Genomic DNA, 18,098 nt, shown 5'->3' with positions numbered 1-18,098 from the left:
TGTGGCTGCACCAGGCTCCCTTCCACTTGGGGCTGGGGGTAGGGTTAGCCCGGGGTGGCAGAAGGAGCAGGGACCTGCTCTCCCTCTCATTGTGTGTGAACTCAGGCAAGTCATGTCACCTCCTTGTCTCAACTTGCTCACTCGAGCCTCACGCAGAGGGTGGTGGAGTAGGGAAGTAACTGGCTTCTATAAAGCTGCTACTAGGTGCTCAATAAAAGTTAGTTCCTTTTGTCCCATGCTCCCTCCACCTGTATCCTGGATTCCCTACATCTTGAACATCTTTGTAGATTGCAGATCCAGGGACACAGCCAAGAAATAAGTGGCCAGATCTCTTTGTGAGAGGCTGGGTTGGGATGCAGAGCTGAGAGAAGAGGGAGATGGCAAAACCTCAAAAGCCTCAGGGCTCCCGGGGTGCACCTCGTCCGGGAAGCCTTCCCTACACCCGCCTGTGCTCTCATGGTATGGGGTTTGCCCTAGCACTTTGAACTACTGCAGTGATGCATTTGTCTCTCTTTCTCCCTTTAAGTTGTGAACTTTGCAAGGGCAGTGGTCTGTGTTTTTCATCATTGTGCCCTGTACCAGGGGTTGGTGGTGGCCCTGAAGGTGCCCCTCAAGAGGGTGGTGCGGGAACCAAGGCTGACTGACAGTCTCCAGCTGCCAGATCTACACCACATTCCGAAAGGCTCTCTCTGCTTCTGCTCCCTTCTTTTTATCTTTGCTGCATTTCCCCCAGTAGATCTCCTGTGCATCTAACCTGACCTGACACCTGGGGCTCTTGGTTACAATCTGCAGAAAAGGACATGGCTAACTTAGAAAAGTTCTTCAGAGGAAGGACATTGGGAGCTCATGGAATTGGCAGGAAGCTGGAGAATCAGGCACAGAAATGGGCTGGAATCACAGAAACGGTCATAGATCGTGGCCCAGGACCAGTGCTGGTTAGGACATCCTGCTGGACACTTGACTTTAGGCAATACTGACCCACGTCACCCCCAGAAAAAGCCCCTTGTAGACTCCAGCCCCAACAGGAGCATGTCGGCACCCTGACTGCCAGGACCCGGGAAACAAGACTTGGCAGGTTCCCCAGATGGGAGTTCAGGTGCAGGGCTACCCCAGAGAACAAATGTCCACTCTCACCCTGTGGCACCAGCACTCGGTATCTGTTGACCTGAACTTAGAGAACGCTGCTTCTCTCCTTTCTGCTGTTTTGGATGGTGGTTTATTAATTTATTCAGTCCTTGAACACCTGAGTGCCTATGGGGAGAGTAAATGTCCAGCGGCGGTAAACGCTTAACAACCAGCTCTCTGGAGGAGAAAAAGCACTGCTTTGCAGCGTTGATCAGTTTCCATGGTGTAAACACCCCATGGCTGTTTTCAAGCTACCGAGGCAATGTCATTAAGCACAGGGTTGCACAGCAGCTCTCCCAAGCCGTGGCCTGTAACACACAGATCGTCCTGCCCTTGCTGAGTTTACCTTCCAGTAGGGCACTGCATTCTACCATTGTGGGTTCCTTTAGAATAAAACAAAGCTTACAACCTGAATATTCAAATATTTCCACTATAAAAGTCACAACTTATGCTGCAGCCCACTGGGAATCCAAAAAGGAAAAAAGAACACTTCACATTTGAGGATTTCTCCATTTACCTCTCTACCTTCTCCCCACCCTCCAATACATATATCCATCTCCCTCGATATAGCCACTCAAAGTTGGGGGGGGTGGGAAGGAGAGTGTTCAAATACTCGGTGCCAGTCTGCACCCCTCCACACCAATCCCCTTTCCTCCTTCCCGCTGCCACATCCAAGTCAGGACCTTGAACCGGAAGTGAGACGTGAGCGGGCAATGCTCAGTATAGCTGACGAGAGGCTGTCACACGCCACCTGGCCTTGGAAGGAAGTGTTACCCTCAAAGCTGGGACAGAAATATAGGTTCCTCAACCATCCCACTGACACAAGGGCCATCCAAAACAGAACAGAGTTCCTGGGATGCCCTTCCGTGCCCTGGGGCCTGAATCCAGATCCTGGGACAGGGCACCAGGCCGAGGTTGAGGCCTTGTGAAGACCCTGGGGTGTGGGCAGGACACTGCCCTGGGGCGGAAGACCGGAGAGCAACAAAAAGGAGGAAAAGGAGGGGTCTTCCAGAAATCTTGTCCTGCTTGGCTCCCACCCAGCAGGTCTATCCTCAGAGATCTCATCCCCTTCCCTCCACATGGACACACACACACGTGCGCGCATGCGCGCGCTGCAAGGATCCGGGCTACCATCTCCTCTGGAGAAGCCAGTTGCCTGAACTCCTGAAGACATTAAGGGGCTGGTGTAAGGAGCCCCCCTCGACCACCCTCTGCTTCCTGAGGGGAAAGGGCTCTGGCCTTCGTGGGGTGTGAGGCCAGCCTGTAGAGCACAGGCCTGGAGGGTCCCTCTCAGCCTAGCGTGGGTGGCCTGGCCTCTAGAGCACAGCTGGTGTCCCGCGGCTGAGCAGTGTGGCCTCGGTGCCTCAGTCGTTGCAGAGAGAGGGCAAGGTGTCATTCTCTTGTTGTGGGTTCTGACTCTGGCTTGGCATCTCCTGCTCTGTGGCTGCTGTCCCTGTGGGCTGCCAGGTCCTGGATTGGGGGCCCTGGAGGCCAGCAGCCAAGGCTCCTGAAATCCTCTCCTCTGGGTTCCTCTCCATCACTCTCTCAGGACACTGCTTACCTCCTCTGCTGCTTCAGCCTCTGTATTTGGATGATTCTCAGCCGAGAAATGGAGAGGTGACTGTGCCTTGTGCCCAAGGCCTGGAAACATTACCCAGAAAGTTAGAGGACCCGCGCCACGCAATTCAGAAACAGACTTTCCAACACTCAACTTAACGAGGGGGAAAGTACTAACTTTTTATCTTTTTGCTGTGCTTCTCTAACCAGTAAATTTCAGACCCGTTATCCTGGACCCTTATTTTAGAGTATAATGCCACTTAAAGATAAGTGGTGTTGTGGTTACTTTTGTATTAAAACAGACTTACAGACATACAACATGGACAAACCTTGAGAACAGGGTGCTAAGTGAAATAAGCCAGATACAAAAAGACAAACATTGTATGATTCCACTTATAGGAGTTACCTAGAGTAGGCAATTCATGGAGACAGAAAGTGGAATAGTGGTCACCAGAGGCTGGGGAGGGGGGTGGAGGAGGAATGGGGAGTTAGTGTTTAATGGATACAGAGTTTCAGTTTAGCAAGATGAAAAGAGTCCTGGAGATGGATGGTGGTGATGGTTGCACAACATTACGAATACAAATACCACTGAACTATACGTTTAAACTATTCACAACATTATGAATACAAATACCACTGAACTATACATCTAAACTATTCACATTATGAATACAAATACCACTGAACTATATGTTTAAACTATTCACAACATTATGAATACAAACACCACTGAACTATATATTTAAACTATTCACATTATAAATGCAAACACCACTGAACTATACATTTAAACTATTCACAACATTATGAATACAAATACCACTGAACTATACATTTAAACTATTCACAACATTATGAATACAAATACCACTGAACTATACATTTAAACTATTCACAACATTATGAATACAAATACCACTGAACTATACATTTAAACTATTCACAACATTATAAATACAAATACCACTGAACTATACATCTAAACTATTCACAACATTATGAATACAAATACCACCGAACTATAATCATTAAAAATTATTAAGGGAGTTCCTTAGTGTCCTTGTAGTTAGGATTCCGGCCTTTCACTGCCATGGCCCAGGTTCAATTCCTGGTCAGGGAACTGAGATCCCGCAAGCCTCGTGGCACGGCCAAAAAACAAACAAAAAAAAGTGATTAAGATGGTAAATTTTATGTCATGTGTATTTTACCAGAATAAAACAACAACAAAATGCATTATGAAATAAAATTAAAACTTTTGTTTTCTTAAAACTCCAGAGACATTTCTGCCTGTGGCTGCCACTTTGGGCTATGCCCTAGACCCTCAGGGTCTCTCATGTCCTCTGTTGCTTGAGCAGCTTTAGGTAGAAAATTTGAGAAATGCTGTCTGCCTTTACAGAAGAGAAACCGGAGGCCCAGAGAGGTGATACAACTCACAGTGCCCTCTTTCCTGGAGGTAAGAAGCACAGGCCTGGGGCAGCCCCTCCCACTTTCTTGCTGTATGCGTCTGGGACTGTTATTCATCTTCTCGAAGCTTCCATTTTCTCACCTGTAAAATGAGGATAACCCTACTCATGGGTGAGGTGAGGATGACCTGAGACAATGCTTGTGATGGGCTCAGTGTAGGGTCTGGGCACGTTAATAGTAAATGCTCAATGGACGTTGGTTTTATGGGGCAAGTACGTTCCTCTGGGGCTTTTCTTGGTTAAATGAGGGGTAAGGAGAAGTATTAAGAACCGTACCACCCTTTATTCCTCCTGCATTCAACATGGTGACACTGGCCGAGGACAAACCCATGTATTTCTCAAGATGTCACAAGTGCTCCCTGGGGAGTAATCCTGTGTGGATTCAACCCCGACCACCTGTTTATAAATACTGGATCTCTTAAGCAGATAAGGCCAACTGACCTCAGGCTCCACCAACTCCAGCACAGCCTTGTAAACAAGGGCAAATTGGTTAATGTTTGTTCTTACTTAAAACATGTTCCCACACATGTGCCCTGTTTATATCATCCTGCATGGAAATCCCCTCCTGTGGACCCCTAATCCACCCATTACTTCACGCATTCACCAAACATTTATTGAGCAATTTCCAGGAGCTCCAGTGGATGGGTGAGTGCATGCACCCAGTTCCCTCTTACCACTCCGGCCAGCGTGTCCCCACACCTGGCAGCAGGAGGGTTTGGGTGGCTGGGCAAGAAGGCACATCTCTGTGGTCTACGTGAAGGTGCCCACATTGGTCTGGCTCAGAGGCATCAGGGTGCATGAGACAGTTTCCTCTGCCAGCCTCCCTGTCCAGAGAGCCAGTCTGCAGACAAAGGCTGTCTGCTCTGAGAATAACGAAGAAGGAATGTGTTGGGGAGGGAGGGGGAGCCACAGGAACGTCAAACCTCGGGGAGATGGAGGCAAGAAGCAGGTCCCCGGCCCCCCACCAGCCAGAGACAGAATCCTGGGGCAACACAGTCTGGGAGGGAGGGGCTTGTCGTGTGAGAAACTGGCTGGGCAGAGGCGGGGTGAGTCAGGGAGGGGCCGTGGGAAACAGCTGGCTTGGCTGAGTTCCCAGTGGGGGGATGCGGCCAGACTTATCTCCAGCCCCAGGGGCAGGAGCCGGGGCCGCTGACGGGCCGACCAGGCCTCGCCCGCCAGAAGGCTGGAGCACTGCCAGGAAGAGACAGGCAGCCTTCCAAGCACCCAGGGGTTGATGGGGAGGGAGCCCAGCTCGCTGCTGGCCGCTCTGCTCAGCCCCCAGCTTGGCAGCTCCCAGGCCTGGTCTCTGGGGAGCTCCAACTGGGACAGGGCCTCTCTGGGTCACATCACCTGCCTCCCCTCACAAAAATGTTCACCAGTGCATTTGACTTAAAAACAAAAATCAATTTATGCAGCAATTAATGAATGCTTGGAGTGCCTTGGTGAATCATCTCTTTAATGACAAAAGTTGCATAATCACTTGTAACAAGTCTATGACTTCATTAGTTACTTATTTAAGTCATTAGTTTATCTATTGCACAAGCAAGGAAAGGGGGAATTCTAACCCTTGTTGGTTAGAAAGAGTTCCCCAAAGGATGATGGGACAGGGAGAGGACCCGGGTCCCTGTCACTCCTGAGGGTGGGCTGCTCTGGGGTCATTGCCATGGGCCCATCTGACACCAAAGGGGTGCCCGGCCTTAGAGGACAGGATCCAACATCAGCAGAGAGTCAAAAAGGCGATGCCATCAATAGCACATTAACCCCTAGGCAGGCTGGCTGCAGCGTGACGTTCCCACAGAGGCTGAAGGCCCTTAACAAACAGCCATGGAACTCACTTCCAAATGCCCAATGAAGTAACCTGAGAACCCGAGTAGCCACATTAACAAAAACGAAGTCTAGCCCATCTCTCCCAGGCCCGCCTTAGAGACAGCACAGACATGGAGGGAATCAGGGTGAAAGCGGACACCCTCTTGGCATCCTCAGACCTTGCCCCCGGGCCCTGTGCAGGTTACCCAGGATAGGAAAGCCCTTTCCCTCCCACTGGGATGTTACAGTACTCAAGCCTGATGACCTTTTCAAACTGGATGACCTTCTGGCTGGGTTTGGCGTCTCAGAAATAAGACTTCCCAAGGAGATTCCACGACGGCGGAAGGTGGCAGGGAGGTCATTTTCAACATCTCAGAAAATCTGAGGAAATCACACATTCACGTCTATCTGGCTCAAGGAAGTTAAAACTCAAGTCATTTCACTAAACATTTATGCTATCTTATGGCAGATGTAGGTAAATCCGATTAGTAAACAGAAAAACAGATTATTTCCCAAATGAGTTATACAGTTCTTGGTGGACAAAATCTCGGAAAATCTAAGTGCAGGATAAAGTTCCCAAAAAATCTCTCCTCAGTTTCCTTGACAGATATGTGATAACCTTATTGGGAGAGGATGCACCAACCCTTAAAAAACTCACTTAATTTCAGGTATTTAGGTGTAGTATAAACATTTTTATCTAGCTGCCAGTGTTGTTTCCACTTTTAAATCATCCTTGTATGTATACCTTTGAGTTTAGTGGTTCTTGACTAGGTCTGCTACCCAAGAAAACGAATCCAATCAGCATTTCACCCTCGATCCACTTCGAGGTGTTCTATGGGTAAAAGGGTAACAAAATCCTTTTCTCTTTTGCATGAGGAATTGACCTTGGGTTACTACATAATTAAACCAGTTTTAGGGAAAAAAAAAGACAGAGGTAGCAAGAGTATGTCACCCTTTCTCCCAAGAATTAAGACTCCCACAAACTTGGTTTCTGAGGCTCTTCCATCTCCCTCCATTCAGGCACAGAAGGGCCAGCCCATGTACGAGAATCAATCTTTGTCAAGAATAAGAGGCCCTGTGTTGAAAGGTCCCTGTGGTAGGTCAGGTCATCGTCCTCCACGGTTTCTACAAGTCATTTAATGAAGGAGGTATAGTCTAAGTAAAAATGGAAACAGATTTAGTTAACAAATTAGGTTTCCCTCTGAGTAAATCAACTGAATTCAAAATCCAGTTATCCTTGGGTGTCTCCCACGTTCCTCTTTCCTGATTTTGTTTTTAGCATATGCTCTTTGTCTTCTTGCCGATTCAGATTCTTCCCTTGTTCCCAAACTTGGTTCAAACCTTATGCTGCTGGAGGAAACTCTGCTTTTAAACCCTGTCTTTTGTGGATCCCTCCTTACTCTGCTTTCCCATTTAGATCAGTAGTGAGCCAACATTGTACTTGCTTGTACTCAAGCATGCTGTTTCACTTTTAACCAGATCCTAAGCTATTGGTGGGCAGGGCCTCCTCCGACTCTGACCCACAGAAGAATCCCCAGGGAGAGTGGTTGTGCTACAAAAAGCTGTGGTACTTACCTAGCGATGCAGGAAATCCAGCCTCATTACTCCTGCTTCTCAATCTGCTTGAGGACATTCTTCCTTCTCATCGAGAGCACCATTATCAGGGCCCCTAAGAATCAGATACCTATCAGCTGATGAGGACAAGTCATGATGCTGCTCTGGCAGACTCTAGTGACACTGCCTACAAGATTCATAAAAGCAAATGATGCTTCTGATTCCCATAGGAGGGAAAGACACCTTCTTTGCTTCTTGATGCCCCTGGCCAATGTACCCAGGAACACATCTACCACCTCTTCTCTGCTTCTTCTGAAGACAAATAGGCCAACTCTGGTTTTTCTGCCACAAACTTATTTTTGACCAATAATTCCCAACACCGTGTATGCAATTCACTGTTTAGAAACAAAAGGCTTTGTAGAGTTTGGGAGTAGAGTGATAGGACAACCTATGCTCTACCAGGTCAATAAAAGTAATGTTGCTTTTTTCCATTCATGTGACCTACGTAATAATTTTTAAAAGATAATCCTCTAGCTTATGAAATATCTACACTGTACTACAACATACATCCTATAAGTTATTTTGATAGTCTTTACATTAATTTGAGTTAGATGTTTTCTAGAAGAAACATTTTTCAGAAACTAAGTGTTAAGAATAGTTGAAGGCTTCCCTGGTCGCGCAGTGGTTAAGAATCCGCCTGCCAATGCAGGGGACACGGGTTCGAGCTCTGGTCCAGGAAGATCCCACATGCCTCAGAGCAACTAAGCCTGTGCACCACAACTACTGAGGCTGTGCTCTAGAGCCCGCAAGCCACAACTACTGAGCCCACATGCCACAACTACTGAAGCCCGCGTGCCTAGAGCCCGTGGACCGCAACCAAGAGTAGACCCCGCTCGCCGCAATTAGAGAAAGCCTGCGTGCAGCAACGAAAACGCAATGCAGCCAAAAATAAATAAATAAATAAATAAATAAATTAATTAATTAAAAAAAAAGAATAGTTGAGACTTTCCATAAATAGATTTAATATAGTACCCTTCAGAGATGTGGCCTGCTATAATCCATACCACTTTATTATGAGTGAACGATGGAAACAATGCATTTGTGTTTCTAAACTGTTTCCTGATAATCGCTGAATAGTTTTCACAGTTACATATTATAATACTTTCATGTAAGAAAATTAGCACAGCTGGAGTCATGCGGTCTTTATTAATTTGACAAACAACAGGAAAATCTGCACTCATCTATCAAAATTATATCTTACCAAGAATTTGAAAGGTATTTTAAAAAGATGTATTCACAGTCTGTCTGAATCGTGTACAAAGCAGTGTCTGTAGAAGCAAAAGCCAGACAATGAACACGTGAGGGTAAATGATCCCACTGAAACCCACACCCCAGGACATTGATAGCACCATAAACATGACAGTCCTGTACTCAATACTCTACATAGTTGACTTGGAAACTGTCCTGTTGCAACACTTACTTATTTTAAAAGGAAAATTGCTTTCTGGGAAGTCCTTCCTGCTACACAGACCAGGCTGAAGTGCTAACACCAGATTCCAGGGCCCAGGGTGGACCCAACTACTTCCTCAGGGCAACGCTGAAGCTGTCCGAGGCCCTGGGAAACAGCTTAGACATTCAAGAAGGGAGTTCACTTCAGCACCAGGCTGATCTTTAATGCACAGATCTGAGGTGTTTCTTGCCAGAGGAGAGGACTGTTCCAATGATGCTATCCAGATGATTTGGGATGTGAGCGTGATGGTGGCCTTGTTGGGATACCCTGCTCTGCAGCTTCAATGAGGGTTGTGAAGAGCTGAAACCACTTTTTAATCTCCTGTGTCTGGGCAATTTAAAATGAGGCAAGAAGATCACAAGGATCACTTCTTGGCTCAAATTTATGATGATATTGTCTCATCCCAGGGCAAAACCAAACATCCAGTTTTCAAGTCTCTTCCCAAACTCAGCGTTCAGGATCCTCTTGGAGTTGAGGAGAATGACAAAAGCAAATCTAGAGAAAAAGGAGTACTTTACTGGAAGGATTGGTTTCTGGAAGACTCAAGTCACCATTTCATAACATCAATTTTATAAGCCCTCAATAACAGTTACCATGAAAAGGGGTTATTAACAGGTAGCTAATATTTTAGAGAAGTTAAAGCTGGTATTTACCAGAAAACAAGAGACTACAGCTACATTCTGAGGTTACATCTTACTCATTTTTGCATCCTTAGACTCCAGCACCATGCCAGCAACACAGAAGACATTGAATAAAATTTTTCATAGTGGTTTCTGAGCTCATTTTCTTCAGGGCTAGATCATGAATGGGCAAATACGCAAGGCCAGGCACTGGGGGTCAGGATCAGAGGCTTCCTTGAGATGTCTGACCCTGGAAGATCTTATGTGGTAGTTCTGTCTCACATTTTACAAAATACGATCAAGACTACATATATAAAGTTTGTTGAGGCCAAGCAAAGGGCAAGTACTAAACATATTATTTGTTTGGGCATCTGTTATGGAAGGAGGGTTTTTAAAACCAAGGGACACTTTGAAAAATGGGGATCCGGGAGTTTAAAAGTAAAAACACCACCTCGTCAGTTGTTGCTTCTGTAGTGAAATCAATAAATTGTTCACTTATGATTTTCTTTCAAGTTGCTTAGAAAGCTTCTCCTTTTTCTGACCAAGAGAGTTATTTACAGTGAGAGCTGTGATCTGAGGACCACACACTAACCTGGTGAGAATCAAAAACAGAGAAGCGATCCCTTCCTCTTTGAAAAAAAATCCTCTACAAATCCTCCAAATATGGTTGGCATTTCCATAGGCTAGTTTGTGGCAACATTCTGTATGTAAACACTCTCTATTCTTCTGTAGGCCAGTCAGACACAGACATCAGGGGTCGCCCTTCTTCCTACTGTCCTCCCTTTTTTATTAAGCAGGTCAGCTGGGCTGGTCAGGTTTTATCATTTGTTCTGTCTGGTTCCACAGCCACCCCTTGCCCCTGGGTGAGGGCGCATCCTCAGTGGAATTGCTACTGTTCTCTCTGGTGACAATCTATTTTTCATGGTGAAAGACTAGCATTTTGATATTTCAGAAACAACTGAATTGACTCTAAGAAGGTTCTACGGAAAAGTCTGCGTCTGAGACTGGTGCTTTAAAGAAATAAGATGTATTCTCTCTATGCTGAGATGTGGTTCCATCTTGCAGAAAGTGACAGGTCTATTGCAATCTTTCTACATAGGACAGCAATACATAGGATGGATTTGAACACAATCACACACACCACACACCCTCTTCAGAGATAAACCCTTCATGAAAGACACAGCATGTTTGGGATCCTCACACAAATAAATTACTCTAGGTCAGGGCTCCCTTCAAGACTGCTTCAAATCTTCAAATCACACATTAGTGTTCAGGTGGCTTTGTTGTAACTGTTGAACTGCATGTCTCCCTGGAAGATAATACCCACACTGTCACATATCTGAGGAGAAAAAGAAAATCTTGGGAAAAAGGGCCTAAGAGGAGCCAGTTTTTACACACAGGTTAGTACCAGCACATTACCCTAAAGTTAGTTTCTTATAAGAAATATTCCATGGCAGAAAACAAATACTCTAAACTCCAAGGAGAACCCCAAACCAGATCAAATGATGGCTGGAGAGACAGCAAGCAGCAGGAAACAGAGGGAAAGCTGGCCTCTCTTCAGCCACAAGGAGAAACTAAGTTTCTCACAAATGCTTAAGAGTCTGATCACCATGGCTGAGGGCTGTCCGTGGTAAAAGAGGGGGTGTGCCCCGGCAAAGCTTCATCCAGAGGTGCCGTGTGCCCGCAGGCGGCGGGCTCTGTTCATATGCATTGCACAGCTGAACTACACAGGGCCTGAACTCTGCAGCCCAATTCTCACAAAGATACATTGAAACGAAAGGTAACGCGGAAGGGAAAACACAAAACACCCATTGTGAGGTTCTTGAGGAATCACTCGGATCCCCTCCTTCCCAGGCCGTGAGCTCTTGTCCCATTGGCTGTTGGAGGCCCCTCCTCTCTCCTCTTGGCCGCTGGTTCTCCCCCTGACCCTTGGTTCTCCCACAGCTCACCAAGTGAAGTAACAGCTATCTCCAAGCTTTGTACTGATACAACTGACTCATAAACTTTATAAACCACCAGCTTTTGGCTATTGGTTCAAATTCTGACCTATTGTCAAGAGACAATGGGTTGTAGTTAAAAAGAAAAGACAAACCAGGACAGAAAGTGCTTCACCAGCCATCTTACTCTTCTTTAATCCTACTGTCTTTGGGCACATTGCATTTGCTATTTAAGAAAGTATGACAGCAAGGCTGATAGCACTGACTCATGACACATTCTTTGCACCACACACAGAGCAAAATCCTAGAACAACAGGATCATCTGCTTCCACAACAGAGCTGTCTTATTCGCTATATAGGAGAAGTGCTTGTGAGGGGAGTACCGGGAGAGAGACGGAAGGAGGGAGGGACCTGGGGGCAAGTGAACCTACAAGTATGCCTAAAAGTTAGGAATTTGGTGGAAAATCCAGAATTTACTTAAGGGTAATAGGGAATCGTTGAGTTACAGTTCCACTCTTTCCAGAAATAAATGACTGCATTTGGAACCTGAGGTTAAGACTTTTAAGATAAAGCAACCTCAAATAAGTTCAGACTGGCCTTGGGAAGAAATGGCAGCCATAGATGGTAATGAGCTTCAGTGCTTGAGAACAAGAAGTGTCAAAATCAACCTACACCTCTGACTTGACTCAGGTGAAAAAAAGTCTTATTTAAAAATGGTAAGTCTGCAGCAAAAAATCTGAAAGTTTGAGCCCCTTTCCATCTTTCCATTTTGCTCTGGTGCCTGCTCTCCTTACAGTATCTCCCGAAAAGGTTCAGAATTCAATACAGATTTATTAGGTTGACTTTCAACATGTAGTTTAAGAGGAAGAGTCCTGTTTGGTTTAAACCATTTCATTTAACCTCTTGGTAATGGTAGTCCTGAGAGTCTGCAGCGTTGGTAAAATCCACCTGTGACCAAAGGTCAACCGGCTGGTGGGACCACAGCAACTTTCTGGCCCATCACTTTGCCTTGTTCTTGTCCCTCAAATCTGGCAGTTTCTGCACTGAGGGACTCAGTCCACCACAATGACATGTTCAAAACCATTTTCTGTAGACACCTCCTTCCAACGCCCAATAGTGCAGGTGGTCAGGAAGACTTGGAAGGAAGCTGCAAAAAGTCCAGCTGGGAATCTTGACTTTGTTAGATGTGGACACAGGAAAATCACCTTTGTCCTCCCCAGATTTTATTATAGTCAAAGGAGAAAAATCCATGAGATTTTAACTGCAAATATGCTAGATATAAAACTGATGGAATGCTAATTGGTCCATAAAGGGTTGCACAAGATAATCTGTGGCAAAGTAGAAAACAAGCCCAAAGGTGATAGAGATTGGAAGAGCTGGCAATGCTTTCTTGAAAATGGCAAGGAGCAATAATGTAAGGCACAAACCCTGTGGAGAAGAGGGGAAAAGACACAAACCCAGACATAATTATGCAAGTATTCTGTGCAAATCAACTCAATCACAAGTCTCAGTTTTAATTTAGTTAATTCAATACAATCCTTTGACGTTAACTTTTAGAACAAAATTTTTTCATTAAATCTGGAAACAACATTTATTTTCCTTTGCAAGAGAGATTATTATCCATACATTGTTGATATTTCATCCCTAATTCTAGGTAGGGAATAGAATCTGAAAATAAGTAAAATTGTTTTTGAAAACAAATAAGCAATACTGAAATTTCTATCTAAACTATTGGGTTGGCTACTGTAGGTTTAGTTTGGCTAGCTAAAAATCCCAGAGGTGAAGAACATTCTTTATGCTGTCTGGGGGCAAAGAGGTGCTCATGGAATAAACCAATAAAAGTTTGTTTATAAAGTGTATACTGTTTTCTTATAAACACAGAGCAGCTATATAATACACCCCATTTTTTATCCTAGTTACTGAGATATTAACTATAAAGTCTGGAGGGTGAGCTGCATTTAAGGTTTATCCAAAGTAGGTAATTTTCTTCTTAAAAGCTTCAACACATCCAGAAAACTAACCTCAAAAAGAGAAATAAAATAAATGAAAATTCTAACTGGTCATATGATCAAGATAAATCACAAGTGTAATCATAAAATAAATGCATAAGTAAAGGCTCTCGTCTAACCTCTCATCCAACTTCACTCACATATTATCAAAGACATCACATCTTTAGCAAAAATAGCAATACGAACTATGAGTTATTTACTTAAATCATAGTCTTGAAAGCTTCAGGCTCACGTTGTAGCACTATAAGCAAAATCTATGTGTGATCGTGCACTGAGTTAGCTTTTCTTGCCTCATACTTACTGCCCAAAGGACACTGTATGCTGCAGGCCGTGGCCTTAAACACAGTACCACCACCAAACGCAGACTAAGTGAGGATCTGCTTACCCCTTTAAGACTGATCTAATTCCTTACATTATCTATGCTGCTGGGCTTGAAGCAATGGTTCCTACTCTGAGGTACTAACCAGAATTTCCTGGGGAACTTTAAAAAAAATACACAATTAAAACAAATTAAATATTCGGTTGGCCAAAAACTTTGTTTGGGTTTTCCATAACATCTTATGGAAAAGCCTGAACGAACTTTTTGGCCAACCCACTAATATCTCAGGGTAGAGACCCACAGTTTTAAAAGTTCCCAGGTGATTTTAATGTGTGGCCAGGTAGAGAATTACTCAGGTGAGGTCCAATTATTTGTGTTTTTAAAAAAGCTCCCCAGGTGATTGGAACACTCAGCCTAGCTGGGGTTAAAAGGACGACCTTTTAATCAGAATTTTGAGATGAGGAGTTCTGACACGTTTTTAATCCGTGTATACTTACAATTAATATGGCTACAAAACAGGCTATGGTTGTGTTCCAGTCTCCACTGGCTGTTGCGGAAGCTTTACCAACCAGAACACTGTAGAAAATGAAATCTCCTAATCCAAGTTTTACTCCCCCTAAAAAGGAAAGATTATGAATATAAAGTTTGTCACTCTTAAAAAAAATAAAGCTTGTCACTCTTTGCTATGATGTCACAATTCAAAACTGTCGCTGCCCCCCGCCCCCCATCCTATGCTGAATGAGAAGTCAGTAAATGATATCATACAAAATTAGGCTTTAGCTACGCTTTCCCTTTCTCTTTTGGTTTTCTATAAAAGGGGGTTCAGATGTTATGTGGCTAACTCTGGCATCTTAACAGTAGATGCTGCTGTTATATAGCAAAAATAATAACAATAAATAATAATTGTCATCTACTGAATGCCTAGTTTATACCTGCACTTGTTCTGATAAATCCTCACAAGAACCCCTATGAGATAGGTATCATCTTTTTTTTGAAAATCAGCTTTACCGAGGTATAATTTATTTCATAAAATGCACCCACTGTAAAATGTACAATTCAATGACTGAAAAAATTTAGAGTTGTGCAACCATCACCACAGTCCACCATATTTCCATCACCCCAATTAAGATACCTTGTGTTCATTTACAGTTAATCTCCACTCCCCTCCCAGGCCTTAAGCAACCTGTGATCTGCTTTCTAACTCTATAAATCTGCCTTTTCTAGACACTGCACAGAAATGGACTCACACAATATGAAGTCTTTTGTAACTGGCTTCTTTCATTTAACATAATTTTTAAAAATTATTTATTTATTTATTTATTTATGGCTGTGTTGGGTCTTCGTTTCTGTGAGAGGGCTTTCTCTAGTTGCGGCAAGTGGGGGCCACTCTTCATCACGGTGCGTGGGCCTCTCACTATCACGGCCTCTCTTGTTGCGGAGCACAGGCTCCAGACGTGTAGGCTCAGTAATTGTGGCTCACGGGCCCAGTTGCTCCGCATCATGTGGGATCTTCCCAGACCAGGGCTCGAACCCGTGTCCCCTGCATTGGCAGGCAGATTCTCAACCACTGCGCCACCAGGGAAGCCCAATAATTTTTTTAAATTTAAGTATAGTTGACATACAATGTTGTGTTAGTTCCAGGTGTACAACAAAGTGATTCAGATATATATATATATTTTTTCTTTTCCAGATTCTTTTCCATTATAGGTTATTACAAGATATTGAAAATAGCTCCCTGTGCTATACAGTAGGTCCTTGTTGTTTATCTATTTTAAATATAGTACTGTATATCTGTTAATCCCAAACTTCTAAATTATCTCCCCTGCCCCACACTTTCCCCTTTGGTAACCATAAGTTTGCTTTCTATGTCTGTGAGTCTATTTCTGTTTTGTATGTAAGTTCATTTGTATCATATTTTAGATTCCACATATAAGTGATATCATATGATATTTGTCTTTCTCTGTCTGATTTACTTCACTCTGTATGATAATCTCTAGGTCCATCCGTGTTGCTGCAAATGGCATTATTTCATTCTTTTATATGGCTGAGTAATACTCCATTGTGTATATATACCACATCTTCTTTATCCATTCTCCTGTCAATGGACATTTAGATTGCTTCCATGTCTTGGCTATTGTAAATAGTGCTGCTATGAACACTGGGGTGCGTGTATCTTTTTGAATTAGAGTTTTCGTCTTTTCCAGATATATGCCCAGGAGTGAGGTTGCAGGATCCTATGGTAACTCTATTTTTAGTTTTTTAAGGAACCTCCATACTGTTCTCCATAGTGGCTGCACCAATTTACATTCCCACCAACAGCATAGGAGGGTTCCCTTTTCTCCACACCCTCTCCAGCATTTATTATTTATAGACTTTTTGATAATGGTCATTCTGACCGGTGTGAGGTGATACCTCATTGTAGTTTTGATCTGCATTTCTCTAATAATTAGTGATGTTGAGCATCTTTTCATGTGCCTGTTGGCCATCTGTATTAACATAATATTTTTGAGGTTTATCCATGATATTGCATGTGTCTGTAGTTTGTTGCTTTTCACTGGTGAATAGTTTTTCATTGTATGGATATACTATATTTTGTTTATCCATTTACCAGTTGATGGACATGTAGATTGTTTTCAGTTTTGGGCTATTATGAATAATGCTGCTATGAACATCAGTGCACACATCTTTGTGTGGGCAGACTGCTTTCAGTTCCATCGGGTAGATTCCTAGGAGTGGAACTGTTGGGTTATATGTTAAGTTTATGTTTAGCCTTTTGAGAAACTGCCAAACTGTTTTCCATACTGGCTGTACCAGTACATTCCCACCAGCAGTGCACAATGGTTCCAGTTTCTTCAGTCCTCACCAGCACTTCGCATTGCTGTCTTTTTGATTATAGCCATTCTGATTCATGATGTTGAGTATCTTTTCATGTGCTTATTAGCCATTATATCTCTCCTTTGGGGAAATATCTACCCAAAGTGTTACCTTATTTTTTACTTAGGTTATCTTCCTATTACTGAGTTGTAAGCATTCTCTGTATACCCTAATTATATATCCTTTAACAGGATTTGCAATGATTTGCAAATATTTTCTCTCAGTCTGTGGCTCCTTTTCCTTTTCTTAATGGTATCTTTTTTTTTTTTTTATTGTGGTAAAATACACAGTTCAATGGCATTAAGTACGTTCATATTGTTGTGCTATCATCACCACCATCCATCCACGGAACTCTTTTCATCTTGCAAAACTGAACCTCTGTACCCATTAAACAGTAACTCCTCCTTCCTCTCTCCCTCCAGCCCCTGGAAACCACCATTCCACTCTCTGAGTTTGACTACTCCAGGTATTTCATTTAAGTGGAATCATACAGTATTTGTCTTACTGTGACTGGCTTATTTCACTTAGCATAATGTCCTGGCTCATCCATGCTGCAGCATGTATTGGATTTTCCTTCCTTTTTAAAGCTGAATAATATCCCATTGTATGTATACACCACATTTTGTCTATCCATTCGTCAGCCAGTGGACACTTAGGTTGCTTCCATCTCATGGCTACTGTGAACAGTGCTATGAACACGGGTATATAAATACCTCTTCTCTCTCTCTCTCTTTTTCTTTCTTTTGGCCTCTCTGTGTGGCTTGTGGGATCTTAGTTCCCCAACCAGGGATCAAACCGGTGCCCTCAGCAGTGAAAGCGCGTTGTTCTAACCACTGAACTGCCAGGGACTTCCCTAAATACTTCTTCTCTTAATGGTATCTTTTGAAGTGTGAAAGTTTTCAATTTTGACAAAGTCCAATCTATCAATTTTTTCTTCTACGTATCAGTGTTATATTAAGGAACTCTTTGCCCAACCCAAGGTCATGAAGTTTTTCTCCTACGTTTTCTTCTAGAAGTTTTAGAGTTTTACCACTTACATTTCAGTTTATGACCAATTTGGGGTTAATTTTGGATTGTGTGCATGATGGATAGGGTGAGACAGGGGTTTCCATTCATTCTTTTGCATGTGGATATCCAATTGTCCCAGCACCATTTGTTGAAAAGATTATATCCTTTTGCCATTGAATTATTTTAGCACCTTTTTAAAAAATCATTGATCATAAATATAAGGGTTTACTTCTGGACTCTCAGTTCTGTTCCTTTGATTTATATGTCTGTCCTTGATTACTATGGCTTTAGAGTAAGTTTTGAAATCAGATAGTTT

At 43.5% G+C, this 18,098-nt stretch overlaps 1 protein-coding gene across 3 annotated transcripts in view; it reads right to left on the bottom strand.

The window, feature by feature from the left end:
• Positions 1-12,383: 12,383 nt before the first annotated feature.
• Positions 12,384-18,098, bottom strand: part of PSEN1 (presenilin 1) — an 87,867-nt gene continuing 82,152 nt past the window's right edge. For all 3 annotated transcript variants that reach the window (XM_059914575.1, XM_059914577.1, XM_059914576.1), the window contains 2 exons: positions 14,398-14,516; positions 12,384-13,000 (listed from right to left, as the gene is read on the bottom strand). In XM_059914575.1, coding sequence (XP_059770558.1) covers positions 12,845-13,000; positions 14,398-14,516 — 275 coding nt within the window. In that variant the 3' untranslated portion in view covers positions 12,384-12,844. The remainder of the gene's footprint in view (positions 13,001-14,397; positions 14,517-18,098) is intronic.

Source organism: Balaenoptera ricei, chromosome 2, assembly GCF_028023285.1.
Source record: "Balaenoptera ricei isolate mBalRic1 chromosome 2, mBalRic1.hap2, whole genome shotgun sequence".
Taxonomy (NCBI): Eukaryota; Metazoa; Chordata; class Mammalia; order Artiodactyla; family Balaenopteridae; genus Balaenoptera; species Balaenoptera ricei.
Note: the sequence above shows the minus strand (reverse complement) of the source record. Positions and strands in the feature narration are given on the sequence as shown.